General features: G+C 42.3%; 1 protein-coding gene across 1 annotated transcript; it reads left to right on the top strand.

Annotated features, from left to right (window-relative positions):
- Nucleotides 1–6,827: 6,827 nt before the first annotated feature.
- On the top strand, nt 6,828–20,062 carry LOC308140590 (excitatory amino acid transporter 1-like; the record flags this gene model as incomplete). Its single annotated transcript, XM_080510430.1, has 9 exons — nt 6,828–6,966; nt 7,047–7,184; nt 10,614–10,818; nt 10,899–10,941; nt 12,400–12,680; nt 12,771–13,004; nt 14,962–15,156; nt 15,254–15,388; nt 19,852–20,062. The coding sequence occupies 9 exons, from the start codon at nt 6,828–6,830 to the stop codon at nt 20,060–20,062; spliced, it is 1,581 nt and encodes a 526-aa protein (XP_080366556.1).
- Between the last annotated feature and the right edge of the window lie 1,547 nt (nt 20,063–21,609).

Raw genomic sequence — 21,609 nt, forward strand, 5'->3', positions numbered from 1 at the left:
ATTGTTTTTGTGAACAAAACACGGACAAGGCTGCTTGTTCTGCGTTAACTCCTGTTGAGTGGCATTACTTAGAGTGAGATGCCCCATCCAATATGGTGGCAAAACTAGATCACTCCCCAGCACACAATGAGGCGTCTATCCATGTCTATAGTTTTGACTGCTGCTGTTTGCACTGCTGATGCTTTCGCACCATAAAAGATAAGACATATCTAAAAATAAACTACCCTGTTTATTGCCCTGATCTTCTGTTTCATTAGGATTGGTCACATGATTATCAGGAAAAAACACCTAAATTGACTCAACATAGATTAACTTTTAAATTGAAACCTCTTTTAAAACAGGTGTATATAAGCACTATAAATGTTAGGTTTTTCAGGACTGGAGTACTGTGAGCAATCCATCCATTCATCCAACACAGGGTGGCATGGCACTGAATCCAATGCCAGCTTACAATGCTCAAGTTGCATCCAAGACAGGACGTCAGTCACAAGGCAAACACATAGTCAGTGTGCAGCAAACTGACGATGGCTGTGTCTTCAGAGAACTTTAAAATGAAGTTCCTGAGTGTGTTGTTATACAATCATTTGTGTATGATGAGGAGGTCTGGGGAACTGACGCAGCCCTGTGGGGGCCTTTAATACATGTTATTTTACCTGGTAATTTAGTTGAGAAATGGTTCTCATTCACAATAACAACTTATCTGTCTGGGCATGACCCTGGCTTGCTGAGTGCAGTGTCTGTCAGTCTCTGTCTCTCAGTCCTGTGATGGATTACGGTCTTGTTACGGTTCTACCTTGCTTTCACTCATTAATAAAAGCTTCTATCTGCTTGTTTTGTCCCCTGGTAATTCTCTTTCAACCCACAATAAAACATGCTTATATTGTTTAATTATTCCCGTCACCCATGAAAGTTGGATGACCAACAAAGTTGACCGAGAATGTTGTGTTTCCATCTGCGTGTATTTATTTATTGCTTGGTATGTATGTTAACCAATTCCCAACGCTGCTGGACACTTATTAGAGACGCTTGCATCAGCAGGGCAGCAGCTTCATCAGGGACACTCACCAGCCTTCTCATGGACTGCTTTCCCAGCTTCCCTCCGGAAAAAGATACCGGAGCATCCGGTGCAGGACCACCAGGTTCCTCCAGAGTTTCTTCCCCCAGGCAGTGGGAGCACTGAATGAACGATGAAAACATGACTGATAAGAACTGTCTGCACCGTGACTGCACTTTGCTCTGTTCAATTATATTCTGACTGCCTCTACTATTTTTTATGTCTTTTATGTCCTGATTTTATACTGGTCTTAACGGACTTCTAATTTTATTGTTATCTGTGAGTACTCTTTTTTATATTTATATCTTTATTCCCTGTTTTTACACTGCTTTTAACCAAGGAGTACACTATTTCCTTTTCTTGTACTCAGTACAATTTAAATGACAAATAAAAAAAATCTGGAATCTTGAACTTTTCACAAAAACTTTTCACCCAAATTGTATGGAATTTTCAGAGATGATTTATCATCATCCAAGGATCCATCAATTACATTTTGGGACATTAACAGCTAACTGTTTTTTAGTAATTCCAAAAAAACTGTTGCAATGGAGATGCTCCCTGCTTTGTGTTTCACACACTGATGTTGCTAGCTGATCTACCCAGTTAGCATCAATATGAGCTAATGCCTATCATGCTCGCAATGCCAACTCTGTTCCGCAAACAAATGTGGTGTCGGCAAAGGTATGCGCTCTACTGAGTGCCCGTTGTAGTTGATTCATTCATTTGTAAATTGTGTGCTTCTCTCTGAGACTCTGATGATTGGTAACCTGAACATTTCCTCTCAGCCAACATTATCTGGGAGGCTCCAGCACCCACAGCCCCTTATTTATCAAGAAGTAATAAGGTATTTCTATTCTATTCTATTCTATTCTATTCTATTATATTCTATATTCAACTTAAAATGATGTATATTCAAAGTTATAATCTTACACAAAGAAAAACATTGAAACCAGGCCAGAGAAAACAACACAGCAAGTCAAAATGGAACAATTCAAAAACATGGGTCTAACGACCTGGAACAACAGGAACAAAGCAGACGGGTAGAAGAGCTGAGTCACAGTACAAAACAGACAATAGTGAGAAAAAAAGTGCAATCATAATGATACACGTATTACCAAAACCATGAGTATAAACCACATATTAACACAAACATAAAACAAGAACATGAGCAAGGACACCAGAAGCATATATGGCAGAGAGAGGAACACAAGAAAACATAAAGACACATGGAGACACAAACAACTGACACTGAAAGCCTTTTGAAGGAGCCTGAAACAAGGTCTGTGACGTATCCCAGTTTGATTCTGGGCTTACAGCATTTCTGTGCCCACTCTGGATTGGTCAGCCCAGTGCACGGCTCAGCTGAATAAAGTGAGCTTAGGAGACGGACGATTGGCTTGATGAATGAACAGAACCCTGTGCAGTCACCAGCGACTGGTCCACCACTCTTTACATAAATATCAACACATAGAAATGTAAACTGAATTGATCAAATCTCTACAATTACATAAGTCTTTACTTCAAAAGCTCTAGGTCGGGAGGAGTTATGAGAACGTTAAGAGGGATTTGTTGTCCCATTAATATGTTCACATCTAGAATTGTTTGTTCAACCTGCAGCATTCTACACAACCTGGGGGCGATAGAGTGAGAACAGTCTGAGACCAAGAAATAATGCTTTATAGCAGTCCAGCATTGAATTGATGGAAGCATGAATTGTTCCTAATTCAGGAAAACTCTTCCAGGAGAAAGAGTTTTGAGTTTTGCATTGGATAAATGGTGAAGTTGGAAAAAAACATGTTCTCACAACCGATTCAATTTGTTTGACGTCTTTCAACCTACTGCAGGATTTCTTTTCACGCCTGTTGAAAGTAAAGAGGCAAATATCAACACTTGAAATTACCACGTTACATATGAATTAAATATGATGTCCTGCGTTTCAATAGAGCAGATTTTTTCTGAGCCACAGCAAACATAGATACAGTGAGACCTCGAGTCAAGTGCACGTATTAAACCACACAGGAAGGTATAACTCAATGTCTCCGGCATAGCAATAAAAGGACAGATACCTCGCGGAGCTATAATTGACCTGAATGGCAGTGTGTATAAAGAAACAAGGATAAGTCCCCGATTCGGACCCTGTGATTAGGACTCCATAAGATCTAGTGTCACAGTGACGCGGGAGTATGTTTGTAAAAGGCTACGTGACCTGATTTGAGGGGTATTCTTCACTAATTATATTCCGCTTCACCAGGGAATATTTTTCCATACAGTGAGGTCACTTATTACAGCTCAAGCTCCACTTTCTTCTGCTAATTGTGGCGTGTCACTTACTCTGAGGAATTGTCTTGAACTATAACACATCCCCAGTGAGATGCTGTGTATCATATAAAGCCTAAAGTACAAAAAATATATATCATAATCACAAGTACGTTCACGAAAGCTGTCAAAGTGTTGGAAATGAACTAGAGAAAGGAAGAAAGAGGAGAGAGGAAGAGAACAGAATGAAAGGTGCAGTAACATGTGACTTCAGGTCTTCACCAGACGATCCTGTGGTTTCCAGAACAGGTTACGAACAATTTCCTGCCCCGGACTCTACCTGAAACTGTGTTTTTAGGGAAGGACACTTTTCTAATTCATCCTCCTTGTCTCCTTGTCCCCCACCCACCCACCTTACCCACCCCTCCCTGCTTCCCTCCCTCCCTCCCTCCCTCCCTCCCTCCCCTTCTCTCTCTGGATGACTTCACTCCTGTCAGTTACAGTAGGTGCGGGTGTTTGTACGGTCCAAGTGCTTCACTTTAGATCCTCCTGTAGTGAATCCCAGGAAGTGTGAAGCTTCACAGGCCAGCCAAGTCAACCCTCCAACCATCAGCTGAAGACCGGGTATGTACTACTACTACTACTACTACTACTACTCCTACTACTACTACTCCTACTACTCCTACTACTACTACTACTACTACTTCTCCTACTACTACTACTACTACTACTACTACTCCTACTACTACTACTCCTACTACTCCTACTACTACTACTACTACTACTTCTCCTACTACTACTACTACTACTACTACTACTACTACTAATAATAATAATAATGATAATAATAATAATAATAATGCATTAAATTTGTAGTGCGCATTACATTTGTGAAAATCTGTGCTAAAAAAATAACAACATAAAAAACTTAAAAAAACAACAACAAAAACCTTGAGGTTTTTCGTTCCTTTTCTAAAAGAGCCAGCAGTCTGTGGAGCCGTCAGAAGGTGAGGAAGTGAATTCCACAGACGGGGAGCAGCAGAGCAGAAAGGCTGCTCATCCATGGTTCTGAGTTTGGTCCTGCTCGGGTTATGATTAGTTCTTGGAGTTATTGGAGTGGGTGAGCAGTTCCTTCAGGCCGTGGGGTGCACTACTGTAGATGGATTGGTAGGTGAGGAGGCAGATTTAGTATTTTCTTCAGGTGGAGAAGGGGGAGCCAATGAAGGCACTGCAGGACTGGTGTGAAGTGGTTGTGTTTCATTGTTCTAGTAATGTGGCAGAGCTGTTCTGAATGTATTGGAGGTTTTGTTTGTGATGTGAATTGCAGTTGTCCAACCTGGAGGAGAGAGACCCATGGGCAAGCTTTTCAGCATCAGGCAGGGTGAGCCCAGGGCAGAAAGGAAATTATGTTTTGCACATATATTTAATGTGAGAATCAAAAGAGGTTGATGTCGAGCCGCACGCCAATGTTACTGACTGTTGAGGAGATGTCCTGACCAAAAAAAGCTCATGGCTGTAATTGAAGGTGGCTGAAGCTGATGGGGTGTCCTGACTAATATGGTCTCTGATACGAAGCTATTCAGTTGTCGGAAATTCTGGTTCCCCCATGCCTGTATCTCCTCCAGGCAGATGGTGATTGTGGAGATTGATGATGCGGGCGAGGTGGATGCTGAAGCAGAGGAGGGGCAAGGGTCACTTTGAATGTCGGCATAGCAGTGGAAAGATATTCTGTATAGATGGAAATTTGACCAAGAGGAAGCCCACTCAGTGTGAAGTCGGTGTCAAGATGGGGGCAGACCTTTGGAAAACTCAGCAGGCGGCAGTCTGCATTCTTGATTTGGCTTCACCGGTGGAAAAGTATTCCGTTCTGTTTGTAGGGTATGGCGAGAACCAATCAAGGGTAGTGTCAGGGAGCTTGATGGTGTGGTGGAGGTGGTTGTGGATGATGGTGTGGTCACCTGTGTTCAGACAGATGTGAAATCGTTGAGGGCACATGTGGTCAATTTCATCTTCCTGTTTATGTCCAGAATCTCCTGCTGGGGGACAGGGAGGCTATCGTGAACTGTGGCTCGGTGGTCAGGTGACCAGGATCTATACCTCTCTTTCTCATATTCTCACCACACATTGTACTGAAGCTCACGTATTGTTCTAATGCTCCAGTTACAAGTTAGTCAAAGTTGTTAGAATCAGAAATTGCGATCTTTACTTTCAAAGTAAAACCCTCTGACTAGAACCTATCTTCCAATGTTGGTCACTGCCTATAGATACTCTTTTGAGTTTCACCCCCATTGTGGCAACGCCGCTTCTCTTTTAAAATATTTTCCAGTAAGTTTCCAGCTGAAGTAGCCTAAAATCACGACGAGGGGGAAATAAATTTGATCTCACCTGTGGGGAAAATAATTACTAAAATAAAAGGTATTATTAATTATTACTGTTTTTTCGAGACACTTTTTTTTTCTATAAAAGAACATTTTAGACATTGCTTGTTTCCAGTCAGTGATCAAAGACGTAAACCTGAAACTATGAAAACAATGGAAACTTCAGAAATAATGTCATATATTTTATAGTTATTACATAAATGTGACTTCAATTGTGACCACAGCACTCATCAAACTACTGACAGTGACAATTTGCACATTCATATTCACATTTTTGACACTGAAACACATAAAGGCGCTTTTTTTTCATGTAATACATTAAATTGCTGTGCAAAAAGACTCAGCAGCGTTTAAGATGTAGCAACAGGATTACAGAAACTTACAGAATTTAATGAGGAATTAAAACTGTACATACAATTTGTCAGTGTTTGACTACATTTCTCATGTACCTACCCCGTAAAAAAATATGGACTTCCTCCTTTGTGTTCCCAGTGGTCAGTAATTGCAATCGCTTTATATTAATTGATAAACTAATTAAGATGGCTTTTTAAAAACATTTTAATCTATCACGTTAGAGATTAAAGCAGCAATCTTTTAATGAACAATGTGAAAAAGAGGGATAACTGCATTCATTTGACTTTTGAATATAAATGAGTCCATGTTTCTCTGTGTTTATATTAACTCATAGAATCAGACAAAGGCTCATAAAAGATGCACCTCAAATACTGTAAAACGATGGATTCCAGTGAGGCTCAGATAAGTGGCAAAACAACAAAACGAGGGATTTGTAGTGGACGGGAATGAAATGACAATGTACCTGTAGAGTTTTGGGATTGTCTGGCTGGTAATTAAGACTTCTTTGCTCGTTCTGAGCAAACGTACCTGATGAGGTTTGGGTTATTATACAATGTGGACGTCTGAGTCATGATCTGGAACTCTGGGCCTGTGGGCCACCTCTGTACCATGAATTGATGTCCAATTTAAAATACTTTATTAAATGTAAGACTTTGTATCTCAGGTCAATCTGAGGAGATCCGTAATAGTGGTGCCAAATAAAGACTCTATGCTGATGTGGACTGTATGCATGATGATAAAGACTGCAGGTCTGTTTCCACACTGTTTTTCATGTGTTCAGCAAGATGCAACGCTTCAGGGAAGGCATTCATATACGCACCATGAAGGCCAAGAGGAAAGTGGAGGAGATCTCCAAAGAGGATGTCCAGGCCTTCCTGAAGAAGAACGCCTTTGTGCTCTTCACAGTTGGAGCAGTTGTCGTAGGTGTGTATTTGTGCCTCTGCGACCTCCTTCAGTCAGAACCTGCACTGAGCTCAGCATTTCCTCTGCTCCTCCGTCTGCAGGTATTGTTCTTGGATTCGCACTGCGCCCCTATAAGATGACCTATCGAGAAGTGAAGTACTTCTCCTTTCCTGGAGAGCTGCTCATGAGAATGCTCCAGATGCTGGTCCTCCCTCTCCTCGTCTCCAGTCTGATCACAGGTGCAACACTTTATCCTGCTTCCTGTGTTCATAATGTGTAACAGTCAACGACACACCAGCTGATCTTTCCTCTGGCTTTCATTCAAACATCATGTTTACATTCCCACAGCTTTTCAATGACTCAAAGATATAATGATGACAAAGTAATAAATGATTAATCAGACAAAGCAGTTGAATGCAGCTGACACAGCCACAACCACACAACCCATCTGAATAATAGAGGCTGCAATAATCATTTTCTACCACAGAAAACACAAAAATAAAATCTATTATATTTTTCAGGGTGTCACACAGTGAGCTGCTACAAAGGCATACACACCACAGTGCGAATGCTTTAGTTTTCATAAGTCTGAGAACAGCTCATGGATGCATTTATCTTTTAAAAAAACAACAAAAACAAAAACAATGTGTGACAGTGTATATATCTCAGTGTTTGTTTGTAAAATATAATAAAAATATTTATGAGCAGGAACACTTAAGATAATTCTATAACTACAAACAGTGAAATATGTGTGATTTTAATTACTTTTATACCGCTATGAAAGAGATTTGGTCATATAATGTTTATTTTTATATTGCTCTTGCTCTGAGGGTTAAAATGTTTAATTGACACATATTTAATTAACCCTCAACAGTTAATTTGATCTGAGATGATGATGCCTTCAGTGGTCCTTTTCAGACCTGGCATTAACATCCTCACACTTCCAATCCCATCTTTAGCTTAAAATCCTACCCTAACCCATGTTTCATTATTCAACTCAAGAAATTTCCTAATTTGATTGATTTTTTGGTTCATGATATTGGAAGGCAAACTTTGTATTTATTTTATTCATTTGTTTCATATTCATTTTACCATGTAGGCCAATTGAGAAACAATTCTCATTTGCAAAGACAACTTGGCCAAGAGGCCACAAGGAGGCGTGAAGAAAAACATACATGCATACATACATACATACATACATACATACATACATACATACATACATACATACATACATACATACATACATACATACATACATACATACATACATACGTACATACGTACATACGTACATACATATATACATACATACATACATACATACATACATACATACATACATACACGGGGTGGCATGGCTTGGTTGATAGAGCCGTTGTCTCCCAATCGTAAAGTTGCAGGATTGATTCCCATGTCCACATACCAAAGTGTCCTCGAGCAAGACATTGAACCCCAGAGCACCTTGCATTGTAACCACCTCCATTGGTGTGTGAATAACTGTGTGAATGGGTGTATGATTTACGAGGTGGAAAAGTGCCATACAAGTTATCTATTTACATACATACTTGATTTTAAGGGTAAAACGTTTTGTCAAGTTTTAAAAATAGGTGGGTGAGTCAGCATTTAATTCATTTATGTCACAAAAACTACTATATTTACATTAAAAGCATATCAGTTAATCAAAAATATATATTTTAACATGACTAATTAAAAGTTTTAAAGTATATTGTGAGGATATGGGTGGGGTGAATGTGAATATTCTGTCTCTAAGATACATAAAGTTAAGCTTGCAAAGTAAGCAGAAGGGAGAAAACGGTGGAGCTTCAGGCTGAAGAGGACGATGAATCGGTCACAAAGAAAAACAATGTATCAAGACAGTTACATAGAATATGGCTTCACTGAAGCAATTGACAAAATTAGAGCTGAATGCATCTTTTGCGATCAAAAACTGGCGACGGAAAGTTTGAAACTGCGAGTTGAAGCGACACCAGTCCACCAAACACCCTGCAAGCATAGAGTTTATCCTCAGAGAAATAGAACTCATCTTTACAGAATACAACTAAGACACTATATTTCATTGTGTGTTATGAGGATCCTTCAACCTATTTTTGTAATTGTACAAAAAGAAGCCATGGAAGCCAAAAAGGCTTCCATGGTAAAAATGTGGTCCTCCTGATTAAAAAAAAAACAACCTTGGCAATCACTGTCCCGGGATGTAGGCTGTGGTTTGTCTTTTGAATATTGGATGGACTGTAGATATAGAGGAGTTTTCCCAACAAGAGTTTTGGAGATGAAATGAAAGCAGTAAGTTTGTCGTTGTGCATGAACAGAGGACCAGTTAATCAGTGAATAGAGTGTAGCGGGGAGTGCTGCCTGGAGGTATAGCAGCATGGTAAATAACTAACGTCCAGCTTGTCAGGGCAGTTTTTGAGGCAGAGCTGTATATGACATCACGATAATCTAAGTTTGGAAGAATTGTCATTTTAACCAGAAGTTGTTTGGTGGAATGCGTAAAGGAAGATTTATTACAGAAAAAACAAAAAAGCAATACAGGATTTGACCTTCAAGCAGTACATTTATGTGGGTTTCAAATATGAGTGTACTGTGAAGCCAGCTACCAAGATGTATGCACTTTTCAATGTACTCAATGTCAGAACCATCATTGAGGGACACTCTATAGTACATGTGGCATGTGAATGCTTCCTACAATGCAGTTCGGTAAAAAACAGCCTCACCATTAAAGTAATGACAAACACACTCTTTCAATTCAAGTGCACCCCCGGGAGGAAGTCCCAGATTTTGAGTGTACCCGTCACGTTTTGCCACAGGAGGGGAAGGTGGTCAGATTCACTTGATGTGATGCAATAAAACAAAGCATTGCATCAGTTCGACTGGTTGAGAGTAAATATGATGTTAAACCTAGAATAACTTGCCTGCATGCTGAAATTCAGCCCGGTAATCTTCCCTCTATTACTTTAGGGGAATATCATAGCACAAGTTGTGGTTTCAAGGTCTTGTGAATCAGTACTGCTGGTTTCCATTGCAAAGCCCACATGGCAGCACTCCTGTTGGACTCGGGGTGTTTTTAGCTTCAGGAATGTCAAAGAGCTTCACAACATCGGTCAGGGAAACATACAGTTGCTCTTGCATGCCATGCAAGCTGCTTCAAGATGGTTCCATGTCTGATCAGGATTCTGTCTGTGTGTTTACAGGTTTTGTTCCACATTAGATCCTAACCATTTAGAGCACTCCAATCATTTTTTTAACCATTTTAAATGTAGTAAGCAGCATACCAGTGTGTGTGGGGTGACTGTGGCTTATTTGGTCCAGTAGGTCATTTTCTATTTATAAAGTTGGTTGTTCAAACTTGTCACTTTGTCAGTGTGTTGAATATTCTTTGGACGAGATACTGAACACTGTTGCTTCCAACAGTGATTCAGCACCTTGTGATTGATTGTGTGTGTGAATATGATTGATCCCTGAGACCGTTGCAGTGGCATTATGCGCTATATTGAGGTAAAGACCCACCTGAGACTGTATTACATAATTTATATTACTAATTCAACACAAGGGTCAGTGCTGTTACGATGGCTGTGTATCAAAGATAATTTGATTTACTTTATTTCTCAAGTTTTAACCACCTCTGCCACCTTTCTGTTCACCAGGAATGGCAGCTCTGGACAGCAAAGCCTCAGGGAAGATGGGAATGAGAGCCGTCATATACTACATGACCACTACCTTCATTGCAGTCTTCATTGGTATTATCATTGTCCTCATCATCCACCCAGGAAAAGGATCTAAAGAGGAGTTTGGAAAGCAGCAGACCATAGAGCAAGTCAGTCCTGCTGACGCCTTCTTAGATCTGATCAGGTAGTAACAGTGAAAGCCACAGAGTTGGATTCTAACGAGTCTTTGTCACCTCTAAATCACGGTGTGTTTTCTCATTTCAGAAATATGTTCCCACCAAACCTGGTCCAGGCCTGCACACAGCAGGTGAGCATTTTTAATGACACATGTCAAACTGTAAGTATTTAGTCCTTGTGCAGTGATGTCAAAATCTCTTCACAAGGGCTTGATATATTGAAATTTTAAGAGACGTTATCACACTTCCCTTCCTGGGTTCTGGCCTTGTTGTGGCGAAAGGGCTTGCGTCGCCTAGTGACTTATGTTGCCCTGAGCCCATGCTTCTGGCAGGGTCACCCAAGACAGACAGGTCTGGAATGAAGGCCCAGTCAAACACAGCCATACCTCCCCCATGCCTGAGTGTGAAGAAGTTGAGATGTATATCAGCACCTCCAAGTCTGAGTCCATGGTCCTCTCATGGAAAATGATGGCATGCCCTCTCCAGGTAGGGGGTGGACCTTCCCCAGGTGGAGGAGTTTAAGTATCTTGAGGTCTTATTCACGAGTGATGGGAGGAAGGATTGTGAGATTGGCCACAGGTTTGGACAGGCGGCTGCAGTAATGCAGTCACTGTACCGGGCCGTTGTGGTGAAGAGGGAGCTGAGTCGTAAAGCAAAGCTCTCTGTTTACCGGTCAGTCTACATCCACACCCTCACCTCTGGTCATGAACTTTAGGTCAACTCCCGAAAGAATAAGATTGCTGATACAAGCGGCCAAAAGAGAGACTCAAAGTTGAGCCGCTACTCCTCCACATTGAGAGGAGCCAGTTGATGTGGTTTGGGCATCTGGTTAGGACGCCCCCTGGTGGCCTCCCTTTAGAGGTCTGCCAGGCAGGTCCAACTGTGAGGAGGCCCTGAGGTCGGCCCTGGACTCGCTGGAGAGATTATACAGTACCTCTTGTTTGGCTTGGGAGTGCCCCGGGGTCCCTCCAGGAGAGCTGGAGGAAGTTGCGGGGGACGGGGATGCCTGGACTTCTCTGCTCTCAATATTGCCACTGTGACCCCAAATGGACGAAGTGGGAAAGAAGATGGATGGATAGATGGATGGATGGATGGTTTTCACACTTAGATTAGCTGTAAACTACAATGAGGTTGAAGTAATTGGTTTTATAATTTTATTATTTCACTGAACCAAAGTAGATTAGAAATACAGTTCAATCCTAAATGGGTGAAAAGTCAAAAACATCCTGGACATGTTCCCCAGGCCAGCACAGAGAATCACTCTCGTATTCACTGCTACGATCAAATTTAGAAACAGCAATTCACTGAAATAAACCTGTGCACCAACAGACAAGCAAACGCCACACAGAAAAACACAATTAATGTGTGAGCAACTCAAGATTACATTTACCATCAATGGTGCTTTAAAAAAGTACTTTGGCTGACAAAAAAAAAAAAAGAAATGCAGAGTCCTTCTCTGGGGAGCATAAACAACTCAAGTTATTTCGTAACTTTGCTTAATGTGCTTGTTACTAACATTATTGTAATGTAAAGGGATGAGAACCGTGATCTTTTTCAGCTGACTGACTTCATTCTCTGATATTCTCCAGTTCAAAACTAAGTATGGAAAGCGAACAGTCCATGTGACAGTGACAGTGAACGAGACCCTCTTCAACTCAACCAATGGGACCCAAGAGGTCCTGGAGATCACCCGGGAGGAAGTGATCCCAGTGCCGGGTCAGGTGTACGGGGTCAACGCCCTTGGGTTGGTGGTCTTCTCTATGTGCTTTGGGTTGATAATTGGCAACATGAAGGAGCAGGGCCAGCTCCTCAGGGACTTCTTTGACAGCCTCAATGAAGCCATCATGCGCCTTGTTGCCATCATCATGTGGTAATCTTCTGCAAGTTCACTCAAAGTTACCTCAAATTAATGCTTTCACCACATTTCTCCAATCACTTAATTTACCTCTCGTCCTCCCAGGTACGCTCCTATTGGTATCCTGTTCCTAATCGCAGGAAAGATTGTGGAGATGGATGATCTGACACAGATGGGTGGCCAGCTGGGCATGTATACCATCACAGTCATCATCGGTCTGCTGATCCACGCGGTTTTTATTCTGCCCACCCTTTATTTTGTCATTACTCGGCAGAACCCCTTCATCTTCATCGCTGGCCTCCTGCAAGCTTTGATAACGGCCTTGGGAACCTCTTCCAGGTGAGAAGACAAGCATCTGCCCCTGGGGTAATCTGTGACCTCCTTCATATATGTAAAGACGCTCGTTACGGACAATTATTTACCATGATAGGATAAAAATATTAAACATTAATTATATCTATTTCCCTCCATTTGTTTCAACATTTGAAAGTCATTGAACCAATTTTGAAGTCAAGGACGTGCCCCACCTGTGACTCAGGCCCCTCGAGGTTCATCAGGTGCCTCAGGCACCGCTGTATTCTTTCATACACGAGACTCTGTACAGCCTCTGCATCGGCGCAACATGCACCTCTAACAGATTTACACATGCCATGCAGTTCCTTATGCGCACCGCACACACATGCTCCAGCTCGCTTTTAACAAGTGCATCAGTCACACTTTAATCATGTTTAATATGTAGAATTGCTGGTGTCTGAGCGCCAAAACTTTTTAGCATGTAGCATGTAGCACGGCTTGGCACTACCGTATCTATGGACCCTGGTGTCGCTAACTCTGCTGGTCCAAATGTCACTAGTGATCCAGGGCCTGTCCACACGAGAAAGTCGTTTCATGAAACGACATAATTTTTTGGCTGATCATCTGCATGGCGTGGCATTTTATGAACCTGAAAACCTTTTTTTTTTTTTCAAATGGGCCCCAGAATGGGGACATTTCAAAAGGCTGCCTCAGCATTGAGGCATGGATGAACAAGATGAACATTCGTGGACTGTTGAGAGGAAGGCACAGCCACACTTGGGAAGAGTCAGTCCATGACTCTTCAAAATGAACACTACACCAGAAGTCTTTGACATGGACCAGATACTGAACCAGCAGCACATTTTTCAAATGTTTTTGGAAAATCAGCACCATTGAAGTCGCTGTACCAAATGGTTGAACAGCATTTTGAATGATTTGGGAAAATATAATCTATCCTTTCTTTTTTACCTTAGCTCAGTGGTTCCCAACATTTTTGGTTTCGCCCCCCTTTAGTCTAAAAAGATTTTTTTGCCCTAGTCTTGCCAACTAAGTAGACCAAAAGTGTTGCATTTTGGACCCTGAGCCACAGCCCTGCATGTTTTAATCCCTCCAATCAAGTCATCATTAAGGGAACTCACTATACTTCAAGTTAATAAGTCAGCCATGTAGTAGATCGGGTTAATTTTAGACTATGTTTGCAGGAAATGTGTCAATCAGTTATTCATAAATTGCCGAGCTCCAGTTACAACATAGGCATTTCAAGACATTTTACATTCAGAAAAAATACAGAGAAAAAAAAACCCTACAATCCCACATAAGCAACATAGGAGAGGAAAGTAAAAAAAAAAATCTTTATCATTAAGAAAACTTCTTTTGGTCCTTTTGAACAGGGAGTTCAGATCACAAACTGTAGGAAGATCCAGAGAGAGAGAGAACTGAGCAGAGCGCAAACACTTCGGGGGAGAGACGTGCTTGAAGAAGTTATTGAAATTCACCATGAGAAGAGACGCTCAGTACAGAAAGGTCTTTCAACAGTCTGAAACAATGACTAAGAAAATGGTCCAGGAAGGCTTGAAGCAGTCCAAACTATAAGCTTTAGTAAAGGGTCAAGTTTAAATATGGTTTGGGTTTTTTATTTGTTAGGTCATCCAGGCCTTTGTATTCATATTTGGAGTTGGACAAACTAAGTGCTTTCGCTTGGTTTCATAGAAAATTAGTGTGTGGTTTGTATAGCAGTGTACATGACAATACAACCTGTGTGTTTTATTTGACAAAACAAAACCAACCTTTTTCCCAGTCCAACTTGTATAGCCTCGTAATACCTTATATCACTGCAATAATTCAAGAGGCATTCAATATCTCACATCAGAAACTGACTTTTAAAGCCATCCTGCAGTGAGCCATGCAGCAAACTTATTTCATATTGTTGTAAAGCCTAAAGCTGCATTGTAATGAATGTCTGCAATTGTTCACATCTTGTTTCCATTCTATTACCTCCTAGCTCTGCCACACTTCCTGTAACTTTTAAATGTCTGGAAGAGAACAACAAGATTGATAAGCGGATCACTCGTTTCGTGCTGCCTGTGGGTGCCACCATCAACATGGACGGGACTGCTCTGTATGAGGCACTGGCAGCCATCTTCATTGCCCAGGTCAACAATATGGAGATGAACTTTGGTCAGATCATCACCATCAGGTAAAATTGTACAAACACAGAGACTTTTACCGTAACATTATATTATTGCAGCTGCAGCGTTGGTTTCACCTGTGTTTATCTTTCTCCTGAATGGAAGCATTACAGCAACCGCCGCCAGTATCGGAGCTGCTGGCATCCCTCAGGCGGGTTTGGTCACCATGGTGATTGTTCTGACCTCCGTTGGCCTACCCACTGATGACATCACGCTCATCATTGCAGTCGATTGGTTCCTGTGAGTACTTTCCTGTCCCATGAACAAGTGAACCATACAAAACAGCTTCATATCTTACTACCACCTAATGACACACTTCATGGGTCTCCCTGGAGTCTCGTTCCACATCTTCCCTTTTGTATTGAATATTTTTGCAATGAGTTTTAACATAGAAACATAATTAGGTTTCCCAAATTAATCATTTCAATTATTATAGCCTACTTGAAATTACTAAGCTAACTGGGGTAATAAGAAAAAAACCTTTCTCTTTTTTAACTGGGATGGACCAAATGTGAATCTCTGTCTAAACCTCACTTCAGGAGGACTTTCCACACTGAGCAGAAACTATCAATAGCCTAGATCTTGTAAAGCTGTGGGGACCTTTTCACACCTTCATTTGGTTCGGGTGTCAGTCAGCAGCACATTTGAGACTGGATCAAACCGCCTTGAAAATACCACGCATTGAGAACAGCTGCTCGTTTGGGGGTGCTGTCGCCTGAAGCAAACACTGATCAGACAGGAAGTAAAGAATTGGTGATCGATTGGTCTTGACTGAAACCGGAAGTCCCCTACTTTAGCCTGTGGCGGCTAGGCTAATTAGCCACCACAGTTTTCCATTTTTTTCTTTGTGTTTGCTTCTTCTGATTTGATTTTGCTTTGTTTGTTTACTACCCAGGATGCATTGCACTCTACGTCACTACCTTTCACCCTACCTGTTGGAAAGATCATTTGCAAGCCAACCCAGACTTTCAAGGGGACCAGAGATTGCTATTAGATCCAATGGAGTCTATGGGGAACAATTCAGATCGCCCAAACAAAACGTGTTTTCCCTGATGAGAACTCTGGTCCGGATCAAACAGGGGACTGTGAACACGCCCAGAGAGTCTCTCACCAAAGGCTTTTGATAAAGATGAGCAGTGGCATCTCTAGATGTAAATACTTGGTGGAGCAAGATTTTATTTCAGATCTAGTGACAGCACTGAATTCCAAATTAAAGTTAAATAACAACATTATAAGAACCATATAGATGCTGATTCTGTAAAAATGTCGAGACTTGGAGATAGCTGATCAAAGAAAATAATTTATATATAGGTATATATGAGAGAGAGAGAGAGAGAGAAAGAGAGAGAGAGAGAGAGTATTATTATCAGTTATCAGTTAAATAATTAGAACATATTTGGTGTTTGGTTCGTTCAATATCAACTGATCCGACAATTTGTCCTCGTATATATATATATATATAGGTATATATGAGAGAGAGAGAGAGAGAGAGAGAGAGCGAGAGAGAGAGAGAGAGAGAGAACAAAACCTGTTTTCGGGCTTCTAAAATGCTGCTTCATGTGGATAATTGACCAAAAATGACTCGTATAAGCAAACCAGCATTCTCGTGTGGACGACCCGTTATTGTTTAATAACTGCTTGAATTGACTGAGGTTCAATGTCGCTGCTTTGACATGCTCCCTCACAGGTGTGGTTGGGGAAGGCAGGGGGGTTGCTGGGTCCAGGACTGGGGCAGACACCTCCTTCTGTTTCCCTGGTTGATCTGGGCCACAGAAAGACAGGAGAGGGGAGGGGTGGAGGCTGAGTCTCTGTTAGCACCAGTGTCCTTGGTGGTTATGGTCATCCTCCTGTTGTGTGTTATCCCGAGGGCACGACGTATGTTGGTGCCGAGCAGTCTGGATCCAGTGATATTCGGATGAACCCTGTCCGGTTTGAAGCGGTCCTTACAGTTCCACAACAGGCTGAAGTCCATTGGAGAAGCATGTAGACATGTATTCAAGGCTAACAGGCGAGACAAAGATTCAATTCCTTTTCCCAGTGTTGGAATGGGACCTAAAATGAAAACCTGTTGGGGCTGGAACTCCTTCAGAGTCTCCATTATGAGTGAAAAGTCATTTTTCAGGACCTCAGAACCAGTCTTGCTCCGCAGTATAGCCCCGTTTCCACCGCACAAAAAGTACCAGCCTAGACCGGTCTAAACCGCTCCGGTTCGCGTGTCACGACAGAAATGCGGTCTAAACCACTCCAGACTGCTCCAAAGGCCACCGCTTTTCTGCTCCCCTTCCGTTGGGGTACCAGGACCATGGAACGGGTCTGAGTTTGAGCTGCTGTATGCTGATTGGTCAGTGATTTACGACACACCCTCAATATTTTAATGTGCCGGCTGAATCCTCTGCTGTCAGTGTGGTCAGCTGTGCTCTGGTTGTTTTTATTTTCATTTTCTTTTCTTTGCTGCTCAACTTTAGTGTTTGTTGTGAAAGAGCGACTTGAGGCAGGGGGAGACCGGGGGGAGGGTCTTTGCATCGCGTTGGAGTTTTCTGTTTGCAGCATAGCGCTCGCCGTGGCGTGGATGCGCGTCCGGGACACGGGAGTCTGGAGCACTCGTCTCCGGCGCTGACCGCGCTCCGGCAGCTCTGCTTCCCAGAGGCGGTCAGCGTTCTGTTCAGCCGCGGTCAGTGGCGTTTTATCGCGGGGACGGACCGCGGAAGCCATGAAACGGAGCTCGGAGCTCGGAGCTCGGCGCCTCCGTGTTCCGGCGCTGTGCTGCCGGACCGCGATCAGCGCCGGAATGGAGAACCTCCTGCGTTTGAGCAGAAAGCTCAGACTCCCGTGTCTGTGCCTCAGACAACCGGGGGGAACGCTCCGGCCACTTGCCCCACACCCCAGCGCTCGAGTGCGGGGCACGTCGCCTCAAGTCGCCGGCAAGTGGCCGGAGCGTCCGCTCTCTCACAACAAATGCGGAAGTTGCGGCTGCAGCTCTCCGCTGTAAAAAATTACTTTTTTTTTTCCGCTGCAAAAAATAACAGTACAAAGTGGAGAATTTAAACAACAACAGAGGATTTATAAGATCTACATCTGACAACGTTCTTTTCTGTTATAATGTCACATTTCTGCGGACCTCATAAGCCCCGCCCACTTTTCACGCTCCTCTCTGCAGTAGGGACGCCACCCAAAATTTCGGTCGGGGTCTCTATTCCGTACCGCTCTGCTCCGTCCCGGCACTTGTGTGCGGTGGAACCGGGGCTTATGTGGAAGGAGCCTGCATGGATGACGGTGTTCACGTGGCTGGGATGTGTAGACAAAACAGTGGGAACTATCGCTGTCATTTCCTGCACTGTTGTATCGGTCACAGTGACATTTTCAGTCTTTCTCATTGTGACTTAAACGGTGATTGAGTCTCCAATCAATAGTGTCCTGCTGGTCCAGACTTGAAAAGGAACTTGATGAGTTTCTCCTCGCCCCTGGTTTAGTTGTGGTTTTGGGGTTATTTCTGTGAACCTGTTTGTGTTTCCTGCTTGTTGTGTGATGAGCATCCTGGCGGGTCCCTGTTGTAACACAGTTCACTGAGAGCCAGGGGATCGTACCTGTTCTGCAGATGGAATTTCTGCTGGAGGAACGAGTGTAGGAGGCCTCTTGGTTGTTTTCTTACTGGGCTTGACTCTGTTACACAACATCAGACCAGGTCCGGTCTGGAGTCGATGCCTTCGATTGGGGAGTCACAGCTGAGCTTACAGTCACTTTATACCCAGCAGCTCGTGCGACAGGCCAGCTCCATTTCCTTACTCCAATCCCCTAACCAGAGAGTTCCTGCCATCAGAACAGACATTTAAAGTTCCCAAACTTAAGACTGCACACTACAGGAACAGCTTTGTTCCTGCTGCCATTTTTCATTCAAACACATCTTAATACACTTTGCTTGTGGGCCTAATAAATATTTAGCAGAGTTTGACCTGCTTAGGTTTACAGTGGTCCCTCGTTTATCGCGGGGGTACGTTCTAAAAATAACCCGCAATAAGCGAACTCTGTGAAGTAGTTGTTTTTCTTTCCAAGTATTATACATGCTTTAAGGCTGTGACACCCGTCAACACACACTTGATATACTTTTCTCAGACAGGAATGAACATTCCCTCACATTTCTCTTGTTTAAACACTCCCAAAGGTCAAACCTTGGTAGATTTCAAAACATAAACATTCCTCTGCCTTTTGGCTGCGACCGCAGGTGCCTTTGTCGATGCACAGCGTTTTGTCGACATTGTGGAGTTTGTCAGGAACAAAACTTGCAAACATGCAGCACTTCAGAGAACACTGCTATCGATTAGACATTGATGTATATTTAGCAAAACACTGTGCACGTTCATACGCCTAAAAAAAAAAATAGCATGCAAAATTGCACACAAAAAAATCAGCTGCGAAAGATGAACCACGTTACAGTAAGGGACAACCGTATTGTCCCTTTGTTTTATTATATTTTTAACAAGTCTCTTATATTAGCAGTTCCTTTATTTTGGTTTCCCTTGTTAATCCTGTCAGTGAGCCTGAAGGCCCATCCATGTCCACGCTGTTTTTACTGTGTTCTCTAAATGTTTCTGTATGTAACGCCAGATGTCTTCTCCAGTTGCACAAAGATTCTCCCTACAGGTGCTGATAAATTCACCTTGACCTTGATCATTCATCTATTGATCTGTGTTGTGTGTTGCGTGCAGCGATCGCCTGCGCACCACCACCAACGTGTTGGGGGATTCCATTGGAGCTGGAATCGTGGAGTTCCTGTCCCGACACGAGCTGCGCAGCAAAGACGTGGAGATGGGGAACTCGGTGCTGGAAGAGAAGGAGAGGAAGAAACCCTACAAGCTCATCTCACAGGATAGCGATTTTGAAAATGACAAACGTGTTCACAGTGAATCAAACATGTAGCTTCTCTCATAGTTGTCCGCGTTATTATTATTATTCTTTCTGAAAGTAAGTGTGAGATCATGAAGGCAACCACATTTTCACTATAATGTTTTTATCCATCCAAAAGACACAGCCTTTGCAACAGTCATCTGTCTTCAAATAGGACTGGGAGTTCAACTGCTTCAAACCATTAAAGTGATAGCAATTTATAGCTTTTCAATGCCAACAAAATGAAAGTTTTCCCTTAGTTTTAATGCAAAATGTACCAGTTCAATCTTTATATTATTTACACTTTAGCCACGTTTTCTCAAATGTATTTTTAACGACTTGAAATTTCCTGAATGGAAGTAGCCCAGAATTCTCTCTGCCACAGCATTTATTGTACAACTAATGTGGAGAAAGAAGGTTAGTTGTTTATCAGAACAATGTATTTCTGCAGCATTTAGCACGCTGTCACAAACTCCTCCTCGTGGTATTCCAGGCAAGCGATTAGGTAACTGTGGTTGGTCTCTTGACTCTGAGGATTGTTTGTTGTTCAGTCCTGAGTCGCAATGTGGCGTCATGAACTTTACTTTAATAGAGTCATTAAACTCCCATTGGACAAACAGTCACTTTTACTGCAGTTACTTTTACTGAAAGATGAAAGTTTAATGTCTGTTACTTTTCCACTTGTCAACATCAACCCAGCTTGAACCCTGTGGCGGGACGACTCTGGCCAACATGCATGTCGCCCCCGCTCCAAGTAACAGAGATTTGTGTGCAGAGATGGATACTGAATTGAAATACATATAGATTATACATCTTATCAAACTGTAACCACATTTTCAACAAGGCACCATTTTACTCAAACAGTATACTTCTTCATGCTCCCACTTCCAGCTGGTTACCATTGTGTTTAGAATCATCCCTTTAATGAACTTTATATTCCAGTGGACACTGACGACTTCTCAGACTCCTACTACTGTCCACGTCTTCTTTTTTACCTACTCCTCATTTGTTGTAGATTCGAGAGATTCAAGGTTTGAGCGAAATGTAACTTTTTTTGTGAAAATTGTAGTGTTTGTTTATTATCATTGTGAAATAAACTGCAAAAACATTATCTGTCTGTCTCCTTTCATTTGAAACACAGAACTTAGCTTCTTCTTTTGTTTTTGTTTTCCCCTCAATTAAAAAAAAAAAACTAAAAACTTTTCAATGTTAAACTCAAAAAACAATCAATCTTTCCAATTCATTGAATTCATTGGGGTGGGGGTGGGGCCGTGAAAAGGAGGCACCGCTGCACTGATCCCTATTGTAGAGTGAGGTAAGGTGAGGTTGGATTGGTGGAGGAACCCCCATCGCTCGGACCCTGGTCCAGCTGGACCCCATGCTAACTCTGCTGAATGGAAATCAAAATCTATCTCTGACATGGTTTGAGGCAGAAAAAGGTAATAGCTTCTTTTCACTGGTGACGGTTTTCTCTGGTACCATACCTGTAACTGGACCTGACTCACTTCACTACATGGACTTGTTGTACAGTGTTGGGAAAGTTCACTTTCTATATGAACTAGTTCAAAGTTCAGTTCACA

This window comes from Blennius ocellaris (assembly GCF_963422515.1).
Source record: "Blennius ocellaris genome assembly, chromosome: 15".
Lineage (NCBI taxonomy): Eukaryota > Metazoa > Chordata > Actinopteri > Blenniiformes > Blenniidae > Blennius > Blennius ocellaris.